The following is a 27,312-nucleotide window of genomic DNA, read 5'->3' on the forward strand; positions in this document are numbered from 1 at the left end:
CAGAACAGAGTACTCTAACCTAATTAGGGACCTACTCTGTGAATATGAGGTGTGCAATCTAATACTAGTCCTATATACATATAGGAAAAACAATTCTCTCTAAGGTGAAGATTAGGAGGTATCATCTGATGCACACTGTCAATATTAGCTGAAGTAAATGGAGCTGTATAATTTACACCAGCTGAGAATGTCCCATTGACCTTCAATGGCCTTTGGATAGGGCCCTCAGAAGGAATACCTGAGGAAAAAACCCCAAACTGCAAGCATAGTAGCGTGAGAACTCTATCTTTACAGCAGCTGCTCATGAGTAAAGCAGATGCCACACTGCAGTTAATTCTGATATGCACTGGATGAAATGAAGAGTATATATAATGATGGAAAAATAAACCTGTGATATTTTCAGGAATGTTACTGGAATGAAAAAGTTGTTTACATGCTCCTGAGGAAATTGTATAAATTCTATGCTCATGTATTACAAAAGGAGTGTAAGCACCAGGAACCCATCTGGTACACAACTCCCATCCTTCTAGAAGTTAACTCTGTCCTATGAACAGAAAACAAGAAGTTTTTGGTGGATCTAGCAGGAAGCCAGAGATTGGCTTCACAGAGCTACTTAGAAAGAGAAGGAACTCTGCAGACAGAAAATACTTTTCTTTGCCTTTCACATGCACAGACAGAAATATTTCCAATTTGTGATGACTCTGCTGTGTACAAAGACACTGATTCCCAGAAGACTTCTGCAAGGAGATCAGCATGAAACGTGTAGAGTCCACAAAAGCACTCACTTCCACTAGGTGTGCACCAGCATGTCAGCAATTCACTGCATTGTCTTTCTGCAGCACCATGGGGAAGAGTTTTTGAGTCAGTAACAGCTGTCAATCTCCCTGCAAACCAGCCCCCACCTACCAGTTTGATCAGTTATTCCAAAGCCACACAAACTGTCCCTGGTAGACCTCCTCTGGATGCAGAAAAAGTATTTTTGCTTAGCAGTCAGTCAGTTTACAGCCAAGATACTGTTGGTGAGGCTGAGCAGTCAGTGGGGATTCACAAGTGGAAAGATGAAATCAAGGGTAGAATCTCTCAGGAAATACAGAGAGAAATTGGTAAATAACCCTTCATATGAATAGGCCTGAGAGTACTCCAGGCTCAGAGAAATCTGTGTTCCAGGAAATCTAACATTATTTAGGACAGAACTTTCTTCAATATTTGTCATACACTTTTCTTTCTGACTGCTCACAGAGTACTGTTAGGCTTAATTCCAGTAGGGTATAAAGAGTTGGCATGGTCCTTAATGGAGATTCAAATTATTGAAAACAGGTCTCGGACTTGAAAGTGGATTTGCTCATTTTTGAAGTCATAATTTCATTTTAGTATTGCACTGTGCAAGTGCAAGCTTGCACTCGCTGACATTTGAACAAAGATGTCAACTTGTTATACATCATTAAATTCTCATCATTATACTGCTGCATTTAGTTGGGAAATATATGTACAAAATGCCTCATATTCTGAAAATTACCTGTATGTACCTAAGCACAAAGCTCAGTGTCTAGAACTACTAGAATAATTTTGGGCCAGGAGTTAATTTCTGTGGATTTGTTTCACTCATCTGCTAAAACAAAATACCAATAATCAGGCTGGTTAGATATTTTTTCCAGATATGTTAATGAGGGCTCCAAGCAGGACCTGTTGCTCCTCTTAAAGGGATTAAATTTTATGAAGACTTGTGGGTTTCTCATGCTATATCATTCTAATTCCTGTCCTTAGACAACAGCCTGGATATCCTGCATATCTCTAAGATCCTGCCTGCTACACCTGTCCTAGTAAATAAGAAACTATTTTCTAATGAGAGCATGGGAAAAATGTTTTTCTCTCCCTGGAGGTTTTCCACAATTTCAGAAGACTCCCTCCTCCTGAATCAGGACAAATCCAAGACTGTTAATATTTCTTTTAGGAATGGAGGAAAGAAAGAGAAGATAGTGTTTCTGGCCTGTGGGTAAGGGCCTTTTTCATTTTGACTTCTTGCTCCATCATTTTCCCCGCTTTTTAGGCATGGGCTTTATCCACTGTTATAGAAACTATTCCAGGCTTCTGCTCTGTGCTTCTCTCTTGTTCTTCTCTGTTGAAGCTGCTTTGTTTTGCATAAATCTTTAAATATTTATTAAGGCAAGGTTTTGAACCTGAGTTTCCCACATCAAAGAGAAGCATTTAAATATCATATGATGGCATCAGCCTTTCTCTTGTTCACTCCCCCCATTTTAATTATACAATATGGATCTGCTTCAACAGAAAAGACTGGGAAAGTCAGCCTGCAATTAGTCAATAAGTGAATGACTTGTATTCAAATGGCTTCTCTGCATCTCAGCCAGCTGCTCTGGGCTGGGGACTCTGGCAGTGCTAATTGCTTCCTCCCTTTCTTTCTCTCTGTTATTCCAAACAGAATTTCCTATCCTGCTTAAAATATTTCTCAAGGAAAATTTTTGTCAAAATAGGAGTTTTTCCATGAATTTCCAGAGGCAGTTAAATCAATCTTTTCTGGTAAAATTCTCTTAATCTATGGAAAACATCTATTGATGCTTAGCAGTCATCACGAGTGTTAGGTACAAGTGGCAATGAGCCCTGGTTCTACCACTGATGAAATCTCAGTCAAGCTATTTCTGTGCACATTATCACTCTTCCCATTCACTGGAACTAGGAAAAATATGGACTTAAGGTGCAGAAGTGCTTGGCTATGTAACCTGAGTGACAGTGTCTCTGCATTAAACCAGAAATGTGCTGCAACTTGTCCCAAGTATTTTAACAATTTAAAACTTGACTTCCTGGAGTTTCATGACTATATCTCAATTGACATATAAAAATGAGTCTTTGTATATACGAAATAATTTTCAGATCATAAGGTAAGCAATAGTATTTAAGAATGTTATGCTTTTGTTTTATTTCTATAACTTGCTGAGGTCTAATTCATTTTTTGGACAAGGGTGCTTTGCAGTGTCACCTGAGTTAAAGGCGGGGTTTTGCTTTCTCTAGTTCTCCTCAGAGCGGTCATGTTGTTAGAAACCAGCTCCAACACCACATGTGTACAAAATAATTAATTGCAGGGTGTTTCAAAGTCTTTCAAAGGAATGCTCTGAATAAATACTCAATATTAAAATTATGAAGTAAATGTGTTATGAAAAGATTTGTTAGTTCCACACACTGGAACTGTGAAATAAAGAAATACATTTAACAAATGCACAAGAAAGCAAGTAAGAAGAGGAATGGCTGCTTTCAGTAGTTATAAGTATAATCTTCCATTCACTTACAGAAAAATGGCTATTTTTTTATTATCACAACATACTAGCAAGAGTTACAAAACCAAATGCAGTTAGCACAATTCTCTTTAAGAGATGTGCTCTTCACTGTGTTAGAAGATCTTGTCTTCCAGAAGAACTGAAAACTACCATAGAAATTGATCAAACATGACAATCAACTGGCCCCAACAGGAAATATGATCTCTGCCTCTGTTTTGTAAAATTTAAGAAGTCACTCAATTGAATAGACAGTTGAGTTCAGAGGGAGCCTAGATGTATATCTAGACAAAATAATAAAGTTGAGATACAGAACTAACTTCACAAATGAAAAAAATTCATTGGAGACTTGTGATTTTGACTCCTCCAGTTAAGTCTCTTCAAGAGATTTTTCAGAGAAAAGTACTGAGAAGAAAACCTTTTGAAAAATCAAATCTTCCTAGACTGCCTCAGGTTAGGTACATAAAAATAATTGGTACTTTTTAAAAACCCCAGGCAAAAATCCCCAGTGAATTTCATTTAAAAGCACTTGAATCAGGCTGAACGTCACACGGTTTCAGTTTACTTCCAGTTTAGGGATAGGGCTAGAAGATAAAAACTCCTTTCATGTTTATTCTCTAGTTCTACATATTCATCTAAGAGAAATACTGTTAAAAAGGTCTTTTGAATTAAAAACATTAAGGTCCCTTCCAGGCTAAATTTTCACACAGTTCTGTATCCATCTATGGGCATCCAGATCCAGAACAGTAACAGAAGACAACATCATTATTCTCATTTTTCCAGCAGATACTCCTGAGGCTTAGGGAAGCCTATTATGCAAAGACTCAGTACAAACCCAGGCCTGAAGAGCACCTGCAATTTCATCCCAGCCCAGAAAGTCTTTCCATGTTTAAGTCACTGCACTGATAGGCTTTATTCATGCTATTAATACAGCAGATAAAATATCTAAGGGATTCTGAAGGGGCTTTGGAAGTAAATGCAACATTAATAAAATCTTGAAGAAAAAATATGCTTTAGGAGTGACAATATCCCACTGGCTAACCATGATGTCAGAACTGAAACATGGATAGAAATGGATAGAAAAATAGTTAAGGAACTATTCCTGAATATTACAATATATTATCCTTTCTGCAAATCCGATTGTCCTTCTTCAGTTATCAGTGGAGAGAAAAAAATAAAACAGTGAGTGATGCTCAGACATGTATTTGCTTTAAAGTAGGTTTGATACATAATTCAATGTAATGTAGGAGTAAGGTGAGATACAGATATTAGAATCAAGTATTTCTTGACAGATCGAACTTCACTTGTCTTTCATTACCTGATATGTGATAATCATTGTCAACAACTGAGAAATGTATGAAACAATTAACCCCTTTTTGGAAATCTCTGTGAAGCAGTGGAAATGTCAAAGGAAAAGGAAATTCACATCATGTCTCATAAAAAAAAAAAACCCTTGAAAAAGGAAGTCTCGCTGAAATGTCTCTCTTTCTGTCTCTGTAAGTTATGTTGGGAAAGAGGAAAGAGCAAAGATAAAGGTGGGTTAAAGAGCACTACAAAATCAAAAACAAAGGTGTAAAAAAACTTTGGCTTAGCAGAAAATAACTTGAAAGTATGAGCAAGGATACTGCCTGCTGCTTGAGTGCTGTGTTCAGAGTGAGAGGACTTGCACATTTTCTGTTTTAAAAAGCCTAAAACCAAGGCTTAATCAGAAACATCCCTGAGTTCTGAAGCAAATGTCCATTTCTGAGATGCTTAAGATTAGCATGGTCAATAAGAGCAACTTTTCATTAATTGCAATGCACAGGACATGGGTCATAAGCTAGAAAGTGGGCTTATGAAAGAAAAATAGTGACCATTTAATTGAAAGTACATTTTTTAATTGGGGCAAAGAGGGAAAATAATTTGATAGCTTGTTGTTTTGGGGTTTTTTTCCATCAACTATGACATCTTTTTTATAGATACAACCATTCAGATCTGGAACAGGAAAAGGCACTAAAGAATTATTATTAGCATGGCAATGTCACATGAAAAATTAATTTTCAAGGAGGAGAAGCTTTAGGAAACTTGTTTAGCCTTTACAAAATCAACGTGTGAAAGAGTATAAAAGAAGTAATCTATTTTTGTAAGTAATCATTTTTATAAACTCCAAGCACAATTAATTTCAATATACCAGCGTGTTCATGTTCATTGAATAAAATCATTCATGCTTAAATATGGTTATATTTCTCCATTGTAAGAAAAGAAGGCAAATGGAACATGCAGTTGCTCCTTGTAGTACTGTAATATTCATTTTAGTAACACTCTCCTCTAGATGAAAACAGTATAATATCACAAAGCCAATGACTGTGTAACATCTTGACTAATATTTGAAATTTACAAGGTAATTTAAGATTCCCAGAATATAATCAAGATACATCATTTACAAATTATACAAGGTAAAAAATTAAAATGATTAATCAACAGCCCCTTTACATACATGATAGCTGGGAGGTGCAGATCCTACATATATGAAATGTATTTTTCCAAAATATGGCTTTCAGCAAACCATGACAGGGCTTGGATCAAGCACCTGAACAGCAAAGGTGCTGAATTCATACTTCCTGTTCCCCAGGAACATCACTCTGAGCTCACCACTATCCAGTTTCCTGGAACTGAACTGTGGAAAGTGCTACTTTGACTGGAGGTTGCAAAATATATTTCAGCAAATTGCTCTGTTTCATCCAAATGGATAAAATTATTATTATTATTATTATTAGTAGTAGTACTACTACTACTACTACTATTACTATTACTAGTATTACTATTACTAGTATTACTAGTATTATTACTATTATTATTATTTTTTAAAAGAGTAATAAGCTTGCATTCCAGTTTTAAAATATAAAGCATTCCAGTTTTAAAATTTAAAGCAGGAGAAGAAAATTTATTCATGAAATGCTGTCTTGAGTAGCAAAAATACCATTTTGTTTGGGGAGCACTTCTTTTGATTAATAGTCTGCTAAAACTGTGATAAATTCAAATTGTTTTATGTGAGCCAAGCAGCACGTTTTGGGGAAAAAAGTTGAGATGATAATCCTGACCAACTTTAGCCCTTTGTATTTATGCTTGTTTGGCAAGAGGTATCTTCATCATTAAGACAATATAAGCAGAGGACTAGGTGACAGAGGGATCTGAAAAAAGGATGGGTGAAAAATCTGCCAACATCCTGAGGTTTTCCTTCAGCACAGCATTATGCTGGCATAAACAGGCTATTCACTAAGTGCCCTTGTGGGATTGCTGTTGTAGGACTCTTACTGCAGACCTGCACAGATGCTTCTCTTTCTCCATGGATAGCAAGTGGAAACACGAACATCTAAAAGTCACAAAAGGATCCTGGCATCACTGCGTTTCGTGGAAATTTTCCTAAAATATGCAGGGCAATATTTCTTAAAAATTATCAGTAATTCTGATTGGTTTTGGCAAGTAAAACTTGTGCAATATTGAGATATTGGAGAAACGGATATCCCAAGAGCAGCATAAATTAATGGACAGATGAATAAGGAAGGTGAAGGAAGGAAGTCTTTCCTGGCAACAGTTTATGGAATAATGTTTACGAAAATTTTCATTTTTGCTAGTCCTGACAAACAAACGAGGGAAGGTTTCATTACGAAAAATATGCCTACATTTTGCAGAACTGGAATCTGTAGTGTTGGGGTTGTGAAGGACCCCAGCATCTGCAACTGGGAGACACATTTCCTACATCCAAAATACCAGAAGCAGAACTGACTCCAATACCAGCCTCTGCAAATGCTGCACCCTCTGAAACAGAAATATTGAAAAATTAAACAAACAAACAAACAACCCAAAAAAACCAAACAAAAAACCCCCCTACCCTAACCAAACCAAACGTAAAAGAAACCACTGGCAAACCTCTGCATGCCTTTTAAGATGAAAGTATGCTTAAATGTAATATTCTGTAATGAAAACACTTAGTTTTACAAAAAACCTCAGCTTTTGGCCTGTGAAGGAATACTAGTCTACACAAGACTGACAAATGAGTGTCCTTCTTCAGCTCAATTCTTTCCCCCAAACTTCACTTTTACATCCTAAGCTCCTCTGAATAGCCAATCTGCAACTAATCTTGATCCTAAATTTGGTGGCAAGCCTGTCCCTGGGCACAGGGCAGTGACAGTGACAAAGTGGTGATCAGAATGATGGTTTGCCTTCTGTAGAAATGAAGGAAATTAACAGCCAAAGGAATCAGCACTGAAGCTGTATAGAAGACAGATCAGGCTCTTATTTCTGTATCATTAAAGATCGAAGGAAAGAACTCAAATGTCAACAACTTTACAAGTACATGCTTAATGCTCTGAACAGCCAGGAAAATGGGAGCAAGTCAGACTAGGAGAGCATGCAAGGAACATCACATTACCAGGATCCTGTATTTTACTTTTGCAGGTCACCTTAAAGCTATGTAGTGTCAAGGATTTAAAGCTCTTAAGGAGATTAAGAGTTCAAGAGCTGTGAACAAACAAATTTAGGCTACTAAAATCACAATTCTAAATTTTAAAATGCGCATGAGATGATTATGAGTATGAGTTAGTGATTTTTAATTATTTTGTGCAAGTCTTGCATATTCATAAGTCTGCCTGGAAAAACACACGCTGCATTCTGATGAAGAATGCCGTTACCTCTCACTCTTAATACAGCCTCAGCATAGCACAAGACAAGGTTTCAGGGGCAGGACGTGACATTGCAGCAGACTCACAGTTTCAGATACCCACAGTGACACTGGGGACTGGTGCTTCCCACAGCCTCACTTCTAACCACATGTGGCACCTTCTGCTGCCCAGTCTGCTTCACTTCTGTCCTCCCCAGGGCTGGTAAGTTTCATCTGCCCCAACTCCTCATACTCAGCATGGCATGGGGAATGGCTGGAGCCAAACCATGCTTCTGATTCCCCAAACCATGCTTCTGCTTCCCCACCTCAGCCAGCCTCTGCCAAAAAGTCAGAGCTGGGGCATTCAAGGCTCCCAGGAGAGGGGCAAGGGAGGGAGGAGGTACAAGCTGCAGCACAGGGATCCCACACTCAGGAGGAAGTTGGAAGGCATTTAGGCTTTGTTTCCATGTCCAAAACAACACAAACAAAACAAACAAAAAACCAAAAACCCCAAAGTCCCCCATGGCCAGATCCTGACTCTCTCCAAACAGTTCCAACTGGTGGGGAGCACACACCTAGGGAGGAAGGACACACCTTCCCCACAGGTATCTCTGTCAGATAATCTGGCTGTGCCCTTTCACCTTTCCTTCTTAGTGGCAGTATCATAAAACATGGAGGTGATAACTTTCAGCACTGCTTGGATCAACATAACTCATCTATTAATAAGATTTATCATCAATGTGAAGCAGCGTTCACACAAACCTCCTCTCCCAGTTCAATTTTATTAATGCATAATACTTGTGGTATTACGAAAAAATACTCTTGAAATCTGAAAATTTGCAATGTTTTACTCCCATATTTTATCCTAGTCAAAAACTGAGGACTCATTTCTGGCGCAACTGTAATAAAGTATTTTTTCCAATATTTTGAAGTGCAAGGGTCTGAAACACCATTGTCTGTCTGAGAGAACAATTGTGTCTCCCTAATGTGAGTAGTCGACTTCTCAATTAGCCTGTAAAAATAAACCTGCCTTTCCAGACATTAGTCACCAGACTCTGAGATGTTTTGCTTGCAACTAGAAATGGATTCATTAAAAAACCAGAAGTAGCTGATATCAAACAGGGATTCTGTTGAAGGGCAGTATTTTTATGAAAAATGTATAAGCTGATACGTACAAGAAAGGAAGGCAGCAGAGGGCTGTGCATGTGTAACCAGGGTCAGTATTTGAATCAGGATGAGTATTTGAAGGCATACACAGAATGCTCCCTATGCTCTACTGCCACTGCCACAAAATAGTAAAGAACTAGACTGGCTTATCTGGCTCATCTATTTGTTTATACAAAGCAAATGAGACACACTTCAGCCCTAAATAATCCATTTACCTTTTCATAAAATTTTACTGGAGCAAAAAAAAAAAAACCAAACCTTGCAGCATGACCTACTAGCAGTATCCACATCACCTTGCTATAAATATGCAGTTTCTCAGATAATGAAGCCCTTACAATTTAAATGTGTTTCAAATGAAAATCAGCAAAAAATGAAGTTTAAACTTAATTTTGAAAGCTACAAGTATTTGTCATAAGAAAATAATAAAAGTATGTGGTACCAGTATCATCTTTCTGTCAGATGCTAGTGAACACCTAGAGAAAGGGAAATTCCTCTTTACTTCACCACATTTTCACAGTTATTGGCAGTGAACAACTTTGCACTCTTGTGAAGCTGGAAAGAGAATCTAATAGATGCTGTTAAAAGCCAGCCAGACAGCAATAAACACTCATGAATTTGTCTACTGAAATTTTTAGCATATTGACAGATTTTGGCCTCCCAACATCCTTTGACAAAATATCTCTGTCCCATCACCAAATTGTGCTCTATAAAAAGAGAAATACCTTTGTGCCTGGTCATAGTGATTTTCACATTCACCTGCCCTGAGGACAAATAATGAAACCATTCCCTCACCGTTTCCCCCAAGTCATTAATGACTTCAGAGCTACCTCTTTACCTTTTCCTACCATAGGAAAAAAACTGCTATCAGCAAATCCTGGAATTTCTCAGAAATAAAATAAATAGGGAACCACAATAGGGACTCTAGGCTAGTAATGTAATGGTCAACAGTGTAAGAGGTGATTAGTAGATCTAAACAAACCTTAGGCATTTGATATCTAGAGTTGTCTAAGAGATCAACTGCTGATGCTGTTGCTGTTCCTATATTGTAACTTCAGACCAAGGCAATTTGGAGTGCATGGGGCAGGCCAGCCACAGCCTTTTATATCATGTCTTCTGAAAGCAGGCCAGGAGATCTGACAGCCTTACTGGTACTACTGAGAAAGGATTTCTAGCATTACTCACCTTCTCTTCCACTCAAGGATATATGGACAATTAATGTGCTTTTCAGGAGAGGAAAGATTAGCACGTCTGTGAAAGGAAACACTGTCACTGTGCTAATCTCAGGCAAAGCAGATACAGTGGCCGTCATGCTCAGGACACGAAATATCTCTATGGTCACAAAATAGTCTTATGCTCAAAGCAGCTTGCAAATCCTTTAAGGTGTTCTGTGGCGGCAATGAGCTAAATACACCAAACTTTTCGCAATTCTGTTGAGCAAAACTTCTATGAATAGCATGGTGGAACAGCTAAATGGAAAGTTGTGGGATTCACATTCTCTGAACCTGAGAGAAGCAGTGAGAGAAGCAGAGAAGAGAATGATCAAAACAATTCTTATCTCATTTGCTGCTCCTGTGTTTGTGCACAAGTAGAATGCATTATGGAAGATGGTGTACCTGAAGGGATTTGGTAATTGGATTCTGGTATGAGTGTTTTGTTTTCTTGACCAATCTCTGCAAGCTGAGTCCTGGTGGTCGGTCAGGAGACAGTAACAAGATTTTGTTCAGTTTAGATATAGTGAAATATAGTATAGAATAATATAGTATAATAAAGTAAATAATCAGCCTTCTGAATCAATGGAGTCAGATGCATCATTTTTCCCAGACATTGGGGTCACCTTGCTTTTCCCATAGAAAGGGGTAAGGATGGCTGCACCTCAGCTGGCAGGTCAGTGAGGGGCTCTCAAGAGCACTGGTTTATCTGAGAGCTCTCAGTGGCAAGAGCTGGGGCTGACACAGTGGCAGCTCAGCAGATGAGGGGCCAGGAGAACACCATCCTCCCAGGCCTCCTGAAGGACACAGCTGAGCCATTGCTCCTGGTGAGCAGGCCATTAAAATAACCCCAGTGTCCCCAGTGAACAAGCAGCTCTCAATTTCTCTTTGTCTGGGTGGTACTGGGATGGTGGTGTCCCAAAGGAGCTTTATCCTAACATCAAATCCTGCTCAAAGCTCTGAGCTAGTGATAGCAAACACTGGCAAAACTTCCCTGGCATGCTTTAGCAGCTGTAACACACTAATAGAACAACATGAACACATGAAGCCTCTGGTCCCAAAAGCTGTGGTTTCCGCCAGTATTAGCACAAGGAGGGCTGGTTTTTTTTCATGGAATCCTGTAGAGAACTGCCATTGAGCAATTTCAAAATTGTTGGGAGAACATGAAAACCATGCTTAATTTAGGGTAACTAATTTAGATTTGGTAAGGGAGATAAAACATGTTTTATTGCAAAACATAATTAATTATGTCAGGTGCATGTACATTATACACATGTACTTACATATTACAAAATGCGTATAACATCTAGCTGTGAGAAAACATGTTTTTGGTAAACTAAAAATGCAGATCTAAATTTTAACAGAATGAGTGTTAGATGAGATCCCTGGGTACAGAAGGGCTAAATACACATTTTTAGTGTGAGACTAAGTTCACACTTTTCAAGTAACCACTGTGTAATAAGACATCTTCTAAAATATTTGCATTTAGACACACTTAATACCTATTTCTGCCCTTGTGATGCCCTGAATATCACAAACAACTTATAATTGGGCCCCTGAAGGTACTATTTCATTTTTTTAACAAATGTTTTCTTTTGCCTAAGAACTGATTCTGCTAGTTTCTCTGAGAGTACTAAAATTTAAAATACACATTTTATTATCTGCACCATGTAGCCATTTTCACATGGCAGTATGTTAGCCCATAAACTATCAAATACAATTTATAAGTGGAATTTTAAGGTAATCTTTCTGTTTAAAGTATGTAGTTCATTGCAACGACTACATTTATTACAAGATTTTACAACAAGGAAAGAATTTCTGTGAGTGCCTAATTTTCAATTTACACAGTAAAAAATACAACTGGAAAGAAACCAAAGGCCTTAGTAAGATGATTATATTTCAGCCCATGTGAGGCTTTGTTACTTTATAAGAGACTGAAATGAGATTGTCTAGAAATTGCCTTCCCTATTTTTTCCAATCTCAGCAGAAAACAATGAAGACAAAGAATATGAAAAACTGGTTAGACTTCCATTTTTAATATCACAGGATGGTGTAAGTCCCACAGTAAAATGTCCTGTAGACACAAATGCATGAAAATTATGGATTTTCTTGAAGATGCACAAGACTTCAAATTCTCTCAGTACAGCATTCAGCTGCTTTACAAGGTTACAGCCATGCCTAATCCTGATCTAGTTTAGTGACAGAAGATTTTCATTTTAATTCAAAATGGTAACACTTGTTTCTAAACTTACACAGTAAGCAGCTCTGAGCTAATTCTGGGTCCTGTAAGGATGTTCAGTGCACTATCAACACAGAGATATGAAAATTGGGAAGAATGTAGAGGTCATTTAATTAATTGGCATCCCACATGCCCACCCTCCAGTATGGAATGGTCCTCATTACCAGGGCTGTGCTTTGTTTCATTTTAAATGGTCCCAGGGATGGGATTTAGTGCTCTATCAGCTATTCCCCTCTGAGGGAACCAGATCCCTGATTTGGATTACAGTCAGCAGCACTTACAGGAGCCTCTGCTTCATTTCAGAGGATTAAAACTCGGTTTCAAAGATAATGAGAAAGAGCCCTTCAAAATGTTTCTCATACTGATGACTTGCATAGCACAGCTGTAGAAGCCTGTATTTATTTGTCTTGGGATGGAACCATGGAGGCAATAGGCAAATTGAAGGAAGCTCACAAGAAATGCAATGTACAAATTATTTGGAGGCAATCCTCTTATTTGCAAAAGAGAAACAGAGAAAACACTCCTCAGATCCCCTAATCCAGACAAACATAGTCATACAATTTTTTTGTTGTTGCTTTTTGTCCTCTCTGCCCTTGCTTCAGACTATGAATTCTCCTTATAATGTCTGGAGGAAATTTCATTTCTCCCCAAAAGGTCATGGAACTGGTGGTTCTGGTAAGCAACAGGAAGTAAAAATCTCTTTTCACAGGGTGAACTCTGAAATTTGGTCTGTCAGTCATCCAAGGTCGGGAGAAAGACTCCTGTCCCTTGCTACCCTGCCCATTTTATTTAAATATACCAGATTTCCAGCCTTCTACCACCTTTTTCAGCACCCAGGCCCTTGGAAATGTGAATATCATCTCTTTTCTTTATAACCACAGTATGTCAGATGATCTCTCCTTGTGCAATTCACTTGGACCCTTAATTATTGTGACAACATTTGTTATTTAGAGAGCTCTTTCATCTTCAAAGCACGTCACAAACATCAATTAACCCAAATCTAGATTTGTTAATGTGACAATTAATTTGCTATATATCCAGCAATTCACTGGAGTTCACTTCAGTGGAGAACAAACTAGTGGCCATGAAAGTCACTGGAATGAGTTCACTTGACTCCAACAGATATGGGATCAAGCTCATTTCTTGAGTCTATTTCTCTCCCCTAAATCTTGACTGCAACATGGTATTTTCTCCCCTAGCATCTTCAGCTGCTTTATCAAGAATACAACTAAGGAACAGCAAGAGAAAAAAATAAATAAATCTGTAAGCTGAGATCACACACACATAGAGTTAATCAGTTTTGTTTTAAGGGTCATCTTAAATCTTACACTCCACCTGCATCGAGTTTATGAAGATTGATCAGGTCAGTCCTTGACACACTCAGACAAGTCAGGGTTCCAAACACACTGCTACAATTAGTGAATTCAGGAGGCACTCATATCATAAGCCAATTGTAGATTAACCCAAACAGACAGCAGGGAAAGTGGCTGCAGCAAATTTCCCACAGTCACTGTAAGCCTTATGAAATAGGCATCTAAAGTTTTTAATAATCATTGTAGTGCCTGTGGTAGCACTTCTCTTTCTCATGTAGAGAAAGCAAGGGGAATATGAAAGAAAAGGAAAAGAAACATTTACTTGAAATGAAGGTTTGATGGTATTTAGGCAAGAAGGTCTCAGACACTGCCTTTCACAGTGTGTTGCTCAATTTTATAATAACCCTCAAAATAATGCATCATTCTCTCTGAAAACTGTATTAAAACTCCTATGCTCATGAAACAGTATGCACTTAAACAAATATTTCTCTTAGCTTATTAAATATACACCTCATCCTAATATTTAAGCCTATTTTTTTTCTTTGCAGCCCCAAGAAGAAACTTTTAATTATCCAAAATTATCAGCTGCACACTGAGCTCTAGAAGAACTTTGCTGAAAATTCACAACACAATAACATCTTTGAAGTGCAAATATATAACTAAATAAATAAATAAATAAATAAATATTATTCAGTCTGTAAAGAAAGAGTGGTATTCTCTAAGAGTGAGGCAATTATTCTACAGATTCCATGAAAATGCTTTGATCTAATGAAAAGGAAACAACTAACTAAAAAAGAAATTTGAAATTATCTATTGATTCATACTAAAGGCATGTAAAGGTTGAATCACCCTACTTTATTTTTGAACATTTTCTACATGAAGGACTCCATTTGCAAACACCTCTTCAATAACACCAGGGTAAGCAAGCAGAGAATGATTGGCTCCACTGCCATTAATTTGGTGAGTAAATTGAAGGGAAAATGTAGAACTGCTTAGTTAATCAAGTATGACTGAAATCACCCAATCAAGAAAATAACCAGCAAATCTAGCCTGTGCTGCAATTTGTTCTTGGTGCCAGTCTCTTTCTACATGGAATTAAAAGTGCAAAGAAAACAGCAACAATAAACGAGCCTTCTTTTAGGGAACAGCATAAAATCCTTCAGCCTTTCTAATCATCATTTGACACTGCTTGAATTGCCTTCTAAGCCACATGCTTTTCAAAATCCTGCAGAAATTATTGCTGTTGACCACAAACTGTTTCTTTCCATACTAGTGCTTCAAATACTCTGACAGTTAAACTGTGAAAGAATAAAAGCACTAATGGATTTGTCTGACTATATTATTCCTTGTATTTTAAACTTTACTTGGTCTCCTTCACAGGCTCTGCTCAGTTACTTTCACTAGTGGATTTCAGAGATACTGAGGGTTTATTTTACAGTTTATAATGCACCTTTATAAGCAGAGCTGTAGTCAAGTATTAAAGGTCACTGAAAACTTATTGATCTAGAGAACACAGCAGCAATAATTCAGAGAATATAAAAATATCTGCTGCTATTCACTTTTCCTTAACTCAGAATGGAGCAGACAATCTGTAAAAAGCAATTTCTTCCCCTAATGATCCATCATTTTGCATGAAAGAGTCAACACTTTTAAGAAATCAGAAAGAAACAGAAGATTATAGCTGTCTGAAGCAGACCCAACATTCCACCCCCAAAATTGCAATAGCAGACACTGGGGAAGTGATCATTATAATAAGAACAAATTCTCATGTAATGATTTTAATTAATGAAATTAAAATCAAGTGATTATCTATTTGCATTCAGAACAATGTCAAGATATTTTTTGTAAGCTGTGGAGCTTCTTCTATTAATATTGTAATGAGGTTCACATTATATAATAGTATCAACAAGGTAGAAACAGCACTGCATAGATTACTAATTTAAGCAAAGTGCAGGTCTCTCAGGAAGACCTTGTTAACAATGACATATCAAAAAATGTAGAAAATTCACAGTTTATGAAAATTCACATTGGAAAGTGACTTATTTATCAAGATCTTAATATGGAAATAAATTGAAAATGACCTTTAAAGTGCTGAGTGCATCTTGCTAGGACTAAGAGCATTGTAGGTACAGGGGGGTTTACAAGCATATGGAAGTAGACTTGTCAGCAGAAACCCAAACATTGCCTGTGCTGAGATACAGCTACTCCAACACATCAGATAGACAGAGCCAAGAGAGCCAACTGGACATAAAAGAAAATGGAGAAGAATGGCAGGAACCAAGTTTTAACCTCATTAGAAGCACACAGGAAGAGGCAACCTTCCCATGGTTGCCAAAAGAAAGAAACTGTACTGTCTGAGGGCTTCAGGCTGCAAAGAGCCATTCATACACACAGAAAGAGGCCTTAGAACCCAGTGTATGGAACAGCCCTGGTAACCACAGCTGCGTGTCCCTCTCCCAACTGCACCAATTTCACTGTGATCAGCACCTGTAATCTGGGTCATGCAGGGATGAAGCAGTAAACAGCTGACAGCAATGATATAATTGCAACAGACAGATTTTTGAAAGGTAGAAAAATATCTAATGGATATGCTTCCTTCGAAAATTTCCCCTATGTGGGTGGAAGATGGAAAGGGCTTTCTATACAGATATGGCATGTGCCTCCCACTCTCCTAGCAGCTTATCAGTTCACCTCAGAAACATTTTTATTCCAGATTTTTTTTCCTCAGTTCCTACTTTTCCTTGTGAACAGAACCTCTTTTGAGGAGGTTCTCCATACAACCTCAGCAGGAGATAGAATTATTGCATGCCGTATGCTTGTTTGGCCTTTGCCTAACAAGCACCTTGTTAGGAGTTTATTTTCCAAGTATTATAGCACCTAATACTAAAACAAAAAGAGATTATTTTTCTGTATACATTCCCAGGACTTCTCTAGAGAAAGAAGAACCCTGCAACTATTAGAATGGGTGGGCAGTAGATGATCCCTACCAGAAGGTAACCACAATACAATCTTTTATTTCTGATAAACCATTGACAGCAACGTAACTCACATGCTGAAACCAGATTTGAATGCCAAAGTTTCACAATTTACAGGACTTTCAGCAGAACAGACTAGGATAAACCTGCCCTCAGAAGGAGTACAGTCCTCACTCAGATTTATCAGTAGTCACTTTTATGATTTGAAAATCTTTACCTATCAGAAAAGCAATGCACCACTTCTGGATCTAAGAGGCATTTTGTTCACTTCAATGCATACACTAATTGTCTGTCCTGTTAGCAGTAAAAGAAGGTATGATTGGCACTGAAGCATGACCAGACTTCTTGGATGATTTTACTGTCTGGGAAGAAAAGCTTAGTAGGTCCATAAATCTAATATATACTTCTCATAATAAAACCTAGAGCAGCAATAATTGTAATAAAGTTCTACAAGATGTCCTGAGAGGAATAAAATGTTCATTATTCTCTGCACCACAGCTAAATAAAGCAAAATTAGTTTTTTCTTTAAAAGCCCGTAAGTAATTAAAATTAACAGACTTTGTAAAGAATGATAGTAAAAGACTTTTGGCAGACCCAAACTATTGGTTGCTTTGATTTTAGTGACCTTGCTCATCTTATCTTTCTAAACAGACATTTGAAACCAGAAAGTTTCAAATGCCCAGACAGTGTAAAGACTGCTTTGTGTGCAAGACTTATGAAGAGCAAACTCCCTGTGAGCTGAATGACTTTCTGTGAGTTTAGGGTACTTTTCCCATGTTAATCCTCATTCCCCATTACAAAAAAATCTGACCACTAAGCTCAGTACCCATTTGAATTCAGTGGCAGAGATGAAGGGCCAGGACTTCAGGCTTCCAAACAGCCTCCAGAGGTAAACCAAAGGTAGGCACAATTGCAAAGTGTCTGCAGTTGAGAATTTCCACAAGCTGACAATTCCCTCCGAGCCTTTCTGGTGCCTCTTTAAGCCTTAACTTAGATTATGCTTTTAGAGTATGTTAAAAACTAACTGCAGGAAGAGACACAAAACTACCCAGCCTTTATGCAATTACTGCTCACAGTGATCAAACAATCTTGGCAAGAAGCTGGTGCTCAGCAAGGCAGCTGGAATACACTAAATCTCCCCCACGTTAAATAAGGCACAGGGAACTCTTCCAACACTTAGCAGTAACATATTGCTATATACTTTATGAGGTGAAACAAAGCAACTGAAGTCAAAATTTCCAAAATATGGTAATGCAAAGAGTGGAATGCTTAGTCAATCAGAGTAAATCAAAGTATAAGCATTCTTACAGTGCTATACCAGTCACAGAAACTTAATCTCTCTAACTCTTACAGTTTTCACTCTTCTGTCCTAGCTGCCATCCAATTCCTGGGTTATAGATCATCTAGAAAAGAAGTAAATAATTATCTGAGAAGTACTATGTGCCATCTCTCAAATATAAGTGATTTGGGTGGCTGCTCTACCATAACAGTCTTATCTTACACTCAGCAAAAGTTATAAAAGGCCGGATTTGAAATAAGTATAAAGCTTTTTTTTTTATTTTACAGCCATAATTAGTTTTAAAATATTCCTGTACTCATGAATGATCTGATGCACATCTTAGTACTTTTAGCTTTTCTGCAAATAGCTGAACTGTAGCCTCAGGCAAATACTCAGATGTCTAAAGCAGGGCTGCAAACATTTGCATACACAAACGAAAACCATGAAAAGTTCTCCCAAAAAGAGGGAATAAAAGATTGTCTTGAAAATTCCCAGTAGTTTCATGAGACCTGTCTTGCTCTGGTTTTCTTCTTCAGCCATTCTCTCACTGACTTTGCCTGTATCTTCTCTACAGGCAGTCCTAAGGGACGACTCTTGTTCCTCTTCACTTCTCCCCTTTCAGCCTGTCTTTTGGCAGCTTGTCTGCAAACAATTTTGACTACTGTCTCTGCTCATAGCTCAAAAGACCACCTTTATTCCCAGACCCATCTTCTTCTGCCCACACTGAAATCTGAGCCTTTCTTATACATTCTCACCTCGATTTCAAAGATAAGAGCATTTTTCTCCCTGTGGAACCTCATTTCTCTACGCTTATGGACTTGCCACTTGTTCTCACATCCTAGACTTCATATTTTGCTTGCTTCTCTTCCTAGGTTTTCTCATCTAAGTGATTTAAAGACCACATGTACACAATGTGATGAAGGCAGTGCTGTGCTAATTCTGCTTTTCATTTCAGTAGCAGAAATCTGATCCATTTCTTGACTCAAATTTATATGTTGTTCCATAATAACAGGGCTAATTTTGTGAATCCAAGCATTCATAAGACAGCTCTTATACCCTTTCCACACATCTGTGGAAAGGGTAAAAAAGTTACAGCAAAGATGTGCACTGCAACATCTCCTCACCATCATTTAATTTTTTCCATCTGCACAGTACATCCTGCGGTAAGGAGTGAAAAATGACAAGACCTGTTCTCCAGGGTTTTGCAGCTATAATGATGAAAGAAGAAATGTTTGCAAGGACCAAATAAAATTCTATTAAGTAATTTGATATAGTAAGAAAAAAAAATAGTCATACTTTTAAGTCCAATACCCTTCCATCAGGTCTAAAAGTCTGAATAGACACTCTGGACCAGTGCTCTTTGTTTGATGTTTTTAAATTTAGTATTAGCCTTAAACCTGGTCAGAAAAACAATTGGATAAAGACTCGATTTAAGACAAATGAGCCAAAAGAAGATGATTTTTTTCTACACGAAGCTCCATGTTCCCAATTATCTGTCTTTCTGCCGACTAGAAACACTTTCATTACTATGACACATGTCTTTTTGTGGCCATCCTATTCTTCAAGTATAATAAAAAATCTCCTATTTCAGTGTTTCTTTTACAGAAGGCCTCCAGATACAGAAGTGAGGAAATAGTAGTTAAGATTGTGGTAGGGCTGCCTCTTCCCCTGAGTATACTTTCACCAGTTAAATGATGTTGGATTTAAATTATCCAACTGATTGGGGAAAACAGCCCCATATTTTTTGAGGTTACTGTAAGAAATATAGAGCATAATCTACTCATTACAGTGGATTACCACCTCTCTGCATCCTTAATTTGATTATGGTAATCATAATGCAGGTGTGTGATCATCTTTTCCATCAAAGAAGAGGGAAGTGCAGAATAGCAATCTACACTTGAAAAAAGAGACCAACTTCTGTTTTCTATGAGTAAAACTATTAAAAAAGTAGGAATTACTTCTGACCTTTAGCCTGCGATCCTGGTCTCCACTGCACAGAGAATTTACAGACACTTTAAAGGTCTTCCACGCTGGATTTAAGTTATTCATCACAACCTGTAAGTGAAAAGAAGAAAGAGAACCCTTAACATTTCCACATCTCTCAGCAGAATGCTAACAAGAGCCACAATTCTCAATACAGTACATTCACCAGCAAGAGAAGAAAGCAGAGCTCAGCTGGAATTTTCACAACTACATCCAATGAGATATGAGCCCTTGAGCAACTGGCAGTTTCCAACACTCTTCCTCTGCAAAGCCCCCAAAAGGAGCAGGAGTGGGAAATGGACCCATACATACCCACAGATGATGTTACAGACATTGCTCCAGCACTGCCACACCCCAGTGGGAGAAAACTGACAAGGGGAAGGTTGCAGAACTTAACTGGAAGCAATGGAAGACATGCAGGACTGGGCTTTGGGGATCGACAACATCAATTTACAGGCACATTGTTTACCTTGCTAGGAAAACTGTGGAATCCATAACAGGTTTATAACCCCTAACATCTGCCACAGCTCCACCCTGTACACCTAAATGCCATTTTTAAAGACAGTGCCAGTTTTTACCATGGAGCAATTATGTCACTGGTTGATAACAAACAATTGTAAAGCACCCAGATTACAATCCCTGAGAGGATGTGGGGAAGAAGCAACATAGTATTAATGGGAAAATATGATATGGCCTATAGCCTGGTTTTGGCTAAATCTAGTGTTTATATCTCCTGACCTTCCAACAGAGTATCTGCCAGTTTAATTAGGTTTGGACCTTTGGCTTCATATTCTTTTACTGTAAGGTGCATAAGTCAAGACCTGATACCATTAGTTAATGACACCAGAGTGTAACACAAGAAAGTGTATCGGTGATTTTTTGGCTGACATCCGGGAGTAATGTTGCATCTGACTCCATTGATATCAGAAGGCTAATTAATTACTTTATTACACTATATCACATTACATCTAAACGGAATCTGCACAAGCACCCAACTCAACTCAGCTGAACAAAATCTCGTGACTGTCTGCTGACTGACATCTGGACACGCGCTTGGCCCTGATAGGCCAAGGAAATAAAGCACCGTCACTTTGGGTAAACAATCTCCACATTGATTCTACTTTGGCACAACACAGGAGCAGCAAATGAGATAAGAACTGTTTTTTCTTTCTCTGAGGTTCCTTGCTGTGATTCCCAAAAAATCCTTGGGAAGTTGTGCCTTGCTTTTCTCTGAGAAGAGAAATGCAGCCACAGGAAGTGTTTTTAAGTGTGACTGTTTGCACATCCACATTTAAAACCACTGCCCTTTGTGACATGGGAAGCATAAAGTATGCCTCCTGACAGCCCATCTGTGTCCTTGGAAAGTGAATTCAACTCTATTCCTTACCTCAGTCCTGTGAACAAGTTGTTGGGTTGCATCATCGTTCACCCGAAAAATCTCCAGAAAAGGATCAGATTTGCTGAAAAAATCCTAAAATAAAGTACAGGATAAGTTACTCTTGAGGCTTCATTTTCTTTCAGCTTTTCAGGCACAATGCACTGGGTTCTTCCCTGACTGCTAATGAAAAGGAAGAGCCAGAGTAATTTTAGTGAGATGTCTTGGTGTTTCTCAGCAATACTTCATTCTTGTCCTTGTCTCACAAGGATTCCTGTGGTACTGTTGTTGTTCTCAGTTTGACTATTTAATCATGGCATGCATAACTGTAAAATATCATTTTACAACCTCTTCCCTTCCTACATCCAGCCCAGTTTCCTGAGCATTAGCTCTGCCATCCACCTACCTTGTTTCTTTTTTCCTCCACACCTGTTTGATCTTTTGACACCAGTTTTCTAATGCATTGCACTTTGAAGCATATTCCACACTGGGGTTGAATTGCACACCGTTCACCTACCCTCTCAAAACAGAAATTAATTGGCCAAGACATTATGCTGCCACCAACTAACACAAGTCCTGTCACAATGGATTAGAGGTGATTAGAGAAACCAGTCCTCTTCAGGGTGTGGTAACATGGCCATGCTAAGATGACAAACAGAGCAGTGTAATGCAGGAAATAACTTGATATCACTAGGCAAATCTGTGACAGACACCAAGGCTCACATTCACACACTGCAGAACACCTTCTCCTAGTCTTGCATCCACCTCACAACCCTGAACTTTCTTACACAAACCTAAATTAAGTTGCTTTTTATAGTGCTGCTTCAGTTTGGTCACAGGATCTTTTGTTTCAACATCTCATTTATTCTGGACATGCTGGCTCAGGGGAAGAAGAGTAACTGGCTGCTAACTCAGGAGGGAGAAACCTTCAAATTTCTAACTGTGCTATGTTGAAAAAGTAGGGTTTAAAAGCACTAAGTCCATTTCCTATAGTTTCAAGTCCCTTCTTGATTTTCTTCTTCAAAAGAGCCACATGATGAACTTTGTGCATATGCATATTATTCTTCTGTATAGGACATATCCAAAACCACACACCCCATGTCAGTTTGGGGAAGTGAAAAAGTCTGTTCAGTATCCAAGTGTTTCTATGATAGTGTTAGTGTAAAAATTACTCTAATAGATATTATTCTATTAATTTCTCCTCACCAAATGGCCACCATACCTATTTTTTATTAGCTGCAAAACCATTGGTTTGGGAACAACTTTGGATAAGATGCTAGCCAAAGTCTGGGCCTTGCAAAATTATTTTTAGGGTATTTTTTCAATTCCACAAGTTCAAAACAAACAAAGAACTCATGGCTTTGAAAAGGGACACCTGAATTTGAATGTCTGGAGAAGAAAATGAGTTCCTACAGACCACAAAGCCTTGAGCAAGGCTCAAGGGACCTAAAGTCTTGTCATCCCCTAAAAATGACATAATGTTGTGTTGAGAGGGCTGTTTTGTCATTGATCTGCTTCTTCACTTTCTAGAGAAAACTTAGTGGCCCGTTAAACAGCTGATGGAAAGCTCATGAATATTTATTTGTCAAATTCTTTCATGGGGAGCACGGATCACCAACGCTGTATCCTTGGCTATTTGTTCCAGCTACATGATAAACAGGACATTTTATATCAACCTCTGTAAAACCAGTGTCGAATTCAACTAAATAACTCTAGAGGTTGCCTCAAGGCCCTGATGAAGATTTAGTATCTGGACACCACTCAAAATTTGAAACTTCTAGGATATGGGGGTTTTGGTGATCAAATTCTGCCAGATTGCCAGTGTATAGCAAAGAGAACAAGCAGAGAGAGAGGGTGCTGGTTTAATCATGGTGACACGAAAATCCAGAGTGCATAGGGTTAAAAAAGATTGAGCTGCCTCTTCTTACACATAAGCACTCTGGTATTAGCTGGGTAAAAGCTTAATGTTCAGAGTTTCTTTATCAAACACAAGTTGATAAGTTATTTGAAAGAAAGTACCTCAAAACAATACATCCAAAGAATGCACCCTGGTGTGCAAAAGCATTCAGAAAGGAAGCCAAGATTTCATTTAATGCTCAAAATACAGTATTGTTCCTAGCTGAATATCATAAAGGTACAACAGCACATCAGCACAAAGGAAATAATTTCTGGTTTTAACTACCAAGATAACACCACATAAAAGGAAAGATTTTAATGCTGGATGGTTGTTTATATTAGTCCCCCTCCAATGCAAAAACAAGACTTAATTACTATCAGAATTGAGGTGCAAACAAAAAAAATCCTTCTATATTGGAAGTGCTTTGCAATAAGTAGAAATGATAAGCTAAAGAAACATTTGATTTCACAATTAACTTTTTTTGGTTGTTATGCTGAAATTAATAGCTTTGCATTATCTCCCCAAGAATATCCTCTGAAAGAAGAATAGCTGCAATATATTGTGCTATTTTAATAATATTTAAATGATTAATGTAATACATTTGCTGGTGGTATAATGCATTGTTCTTTCAGTATGTGCAGCAGTTATACAGTAATAACACAAGTACATGGCCTAGACTTAAAAAATTTAGATATATCTCTTTCTAAGCACCTAGTTTGACACATTTTTAGTAGATTCATTTTCAGACCCCAACAATTTTTAAAATTCAGGATTGAGGATTAAGTCAAAGGCCCCTTAAAGAAGAGTGAAGCAGCCAAAAGATTAAAATTTTTCAATACTATGCAACAGGGCATTTGATGAGGGTTTTTTTGGTAGTATTTTAATACCAAGGAGCTATATAAAAACACAATATTAGCTCATATTTTGCAGATATTTGCTGGATAATCTTTCCCAAAGAATGGTAACTGCTTCTCTCAGAACAGGAGAAGCAGTTTTCCTGCCTCAGTGCTCATAATTTATTATAGCTATCATAAAAAATGTAGCTGCTTGTTATAGTAATTGTGACACAGCTATTAATGCAATAAAACCTTTCCAAAAGTTATTGTTCCACAGTGAAGTGTTCTCAGTGGATCTCTTGAAACAAAGATGTGCCATTTGAGCTGACAGGGCTTCAATAAAACATGAAAAAGCAGTTATGCCTTCCAAATAAGCACTGTAATAAAAGAATATAACCGTTATTTCTGCTCAAGTCAGTTAACTAAAGGAAACTTTCCTATCCATAATTTTCTAATAATTTTTCACTGAATGTTTCAGCCACTCCAGTAGGAAAAAAAGCATTAGGCTTTGTTCTGTAGTTTCTATAAAATTCTTGCAGTTTTACGTCAGGAGAGTAAAAAACATGCAACAAACATATCCTCCCTGTTAAATCTGATCAACAAATTCAGTTTAATTTTCCAAAAATGAGTTGTTCAAGTGTTTTTCCTTAGTGTAGGAAATACATACAGAGGCTTCCTCTGTTTTTCAGGAGACTCCAAAGTCAGTTTCAACCCTCAGTTTGTTTCTCTGATGTTACATCTCTACTCAGGTGGTTACTTCTCTGAGTGGGGAGAGGCATGCAAAACCATACCTAGCATTTTACAAAATCGGCTCTTCTCAATTCTTTGATGTTTATTTCCCTTTTTGTGACATCAGAGCACTCATTCTTTTTCACCAATGGCTGAACTGTGAAATGTAAGTAATTTCAAACCTTAATAAAAATAATTACCAATAGTGCCTTGCATCTAATGATGTCAAAGTTCATTATAAGCTGTACAATTTTTTTATAGAGGAAGTATCCTCTGTAAGAAAAGTTTCAGCCTCTAAAATCAAGTTTCAGCCAGGTATTGAGCTACATCTTTAGCTGGCGGAAATTGAAAGACTTCTTTCAATGCAATAGATTCCCAGAGATTTTCATCAGTTGAAGACAGGAGTTTGGATTCAGATAAGACATGATGAGTCACTGCTTGACTAGCACACTGCATCATCTAAGAATTCTTTATTAGATGAAGCCCACCTTGACTGGACATGTTAAAATGGCAAGAATGACAACACTGTTGCAGTATTTCAGAATGATCTTCTCACCTTATCCCCATAAAGTGTTTCAATCACCGTCTAAAACTGTTGCTCAGACAACACTGACTTGGCTCAGAATTGCACTCTGGCAGTATCCTTTTAATTTATACCAACAAGAGCTACAAGCAATCATAATATTTAAAGCAGATCACATCTTGCATTTGTGGAAAGTAATAAGTGGAGTCCTATTATGTTGCTTATGTCCTTTCCTTTTCCCTAGATGTGACAGCATGTGGAACGGGAGGAAATTTGTGTGCAAGTTTGGGAATCACCTCTAAAGATATCTGTCTAAAGAAAGGCTGTTAAATTTACATTTTGACACCTAAATAAATTATGCAACTCAAAACCCCTCAGACTCCAGCAACTCTGAAAGAGGAAAGTAATTTATTTTTCAGATGAGATGCAAATTCAGGTCCTGATCATTTATGATTGTTTATGATCCTGAGCACAGTAAAATTTTATACATTTTATAAAGTTTATTTTGAAGCTATATGCCCGTACTATTCATCTTTCAGTGTACTTTCTGCTTGCCTGAGATTTTCTGGTAGTTTCAAGTGAAAATATTTTTCATAAGTTACAACCCGATTTTGTAAACCTGATGTATATGTATCCAAAAGTAGTTTCACTGATTTGGTTTTAAGCTACTCTCACATCAGATGTTTACAAGAACACACTTGGGGCATCACCATCCTAAACCTTTTTATAATTCTGCCATATGTTTCTAATTAGAAGCATCTTAATGTATAGGAAAGGACTATGTACCTCAGAGTATTCTGTGCCTGCTATTACACTGAAATGACAGAGAGTGGTACAAGCAGACATCAGGTTTTCTTGGGTTGTGAGTTGAGATGCTTATTATAATTACTAAACAATAACAGATAATTTCAGAAAGAGGTATTCCTTATAATGTTGAGAAGTGTTTGAGTCAGTGGAAAGTTTTTTTCCTAGAGAAGGAAAAAGTTTTTCACAAATATGCAAGTCTTTTTTTCACATTTGATATACTTTTCGTTGAACAAAATGTCTATCATGACTGAGCTGTTATGAAATTTTGTAGCTGTATTTTAGGAAACTTCAGTGATAACATCATTGACTACTCACAGAAAGTTCACTTCTCTAAACACTTCTGATCTGTGGCATTTTACATAATTAAATTGTCTTGGTTGTAGTGTAATTAACTTGTCTTGATTTTAATTAGATTTCCTTGAGGTTTTTTTTTAATTACTTGCAACCCGAGGAAAGCCTCATTGTGAACATCCCTCTGAAAACCCTGATGCGTTTAATAACACAAGGTTAAAAAAAACCTGTCATGGAAGATCGCATCAAATTATATTTGCAGGCATTCTTATATCTTTCAGAAAGGTTAATATCGAGCAGCTTACCTTGTCATCCAATTTCCTTGCACTGAATGAAAGTTCAACGTAGTCATCGTTGCCAGACAATTCCTCAGCGATCACCTAAATGAAATGGAAAGCTACATTTGAGTTGTGCATGGTGTAATGGGAGGGGAGAACTATGCCATTTTTCGGTGTGAAGACTGGAGACTCCTTTTAGGGAACTGAAGTTAATGTGTTTCTCTTTGCCATCAGGAAGGACATCACCTTGGTCAGCCCACAAACCTGAGTCACTTTGTGCCATGCAACTATGCCTTGTCAATCGTATGTCAATGCACAGACACCCACATCCACGAGGGAGCCCTTTCCTCTGACCAAGTGCTCCTCCTCAGAGTGGAAAACAGAATTCCACAATCTCCCAGTGTCCAAGGGGACAAAAATGCTCTACAAGGGTTTTATTACTCGGGTCTAAAGCCCAATTATTTTTATGCCACTTCAGCATCATTTGGC

The 27,312-nt window shown here is 37.8% G+C and overlaps 1 protein-coding gene across 2 annotated transcripts in view; it reads right to left on the reverse strand.

Annotated features, from left to right (window-relative positions):
* The window catches only part of CPNE4 (copine 4), a 228,598-nt gene that overhangs the window by 67,969 nt on the left and 133,317 nt on the right, over window positions 1-27,312 (reverse strand). For both annotated transcript variants that reach the window (XM_054273332.1, XM_054273331.1), the window contains 3 exons: window positions 26,851-26,925; window positions 21,475-21,558; window positions 20,070-20,159 (listed from right to left, as the gene is read on the reverse strand). In XM_054273332.1, coding sequence (XP_054129307.1) covers window positions 20,070-20,159; window positions 21,475-21,558; window positions 26,851-26,925 — 249 coding nt within the window. The remainder of the gene's footprint in view (window positions 1-20,069; window positions 20,160-21,474; window positions 21,559-26,850; window positions 26,926-27,312) is intronic.

Source organism: Melozone crissalis, unplaced genomic scaffold, assembly GCF_028551555.1.
Source record: "Melozone crissalis strain CALT ecotype California unplaced genomic scaffold, PUWL_Pcris_2 ptg000016l_1, whole genome shotgun sequence".
NCBI classification, from domain to species: Eukaryota; Metazoa; Chordata; class Aves; order Passeriformes; family Passerellidae; genus Melozone; species Melozone crissalis.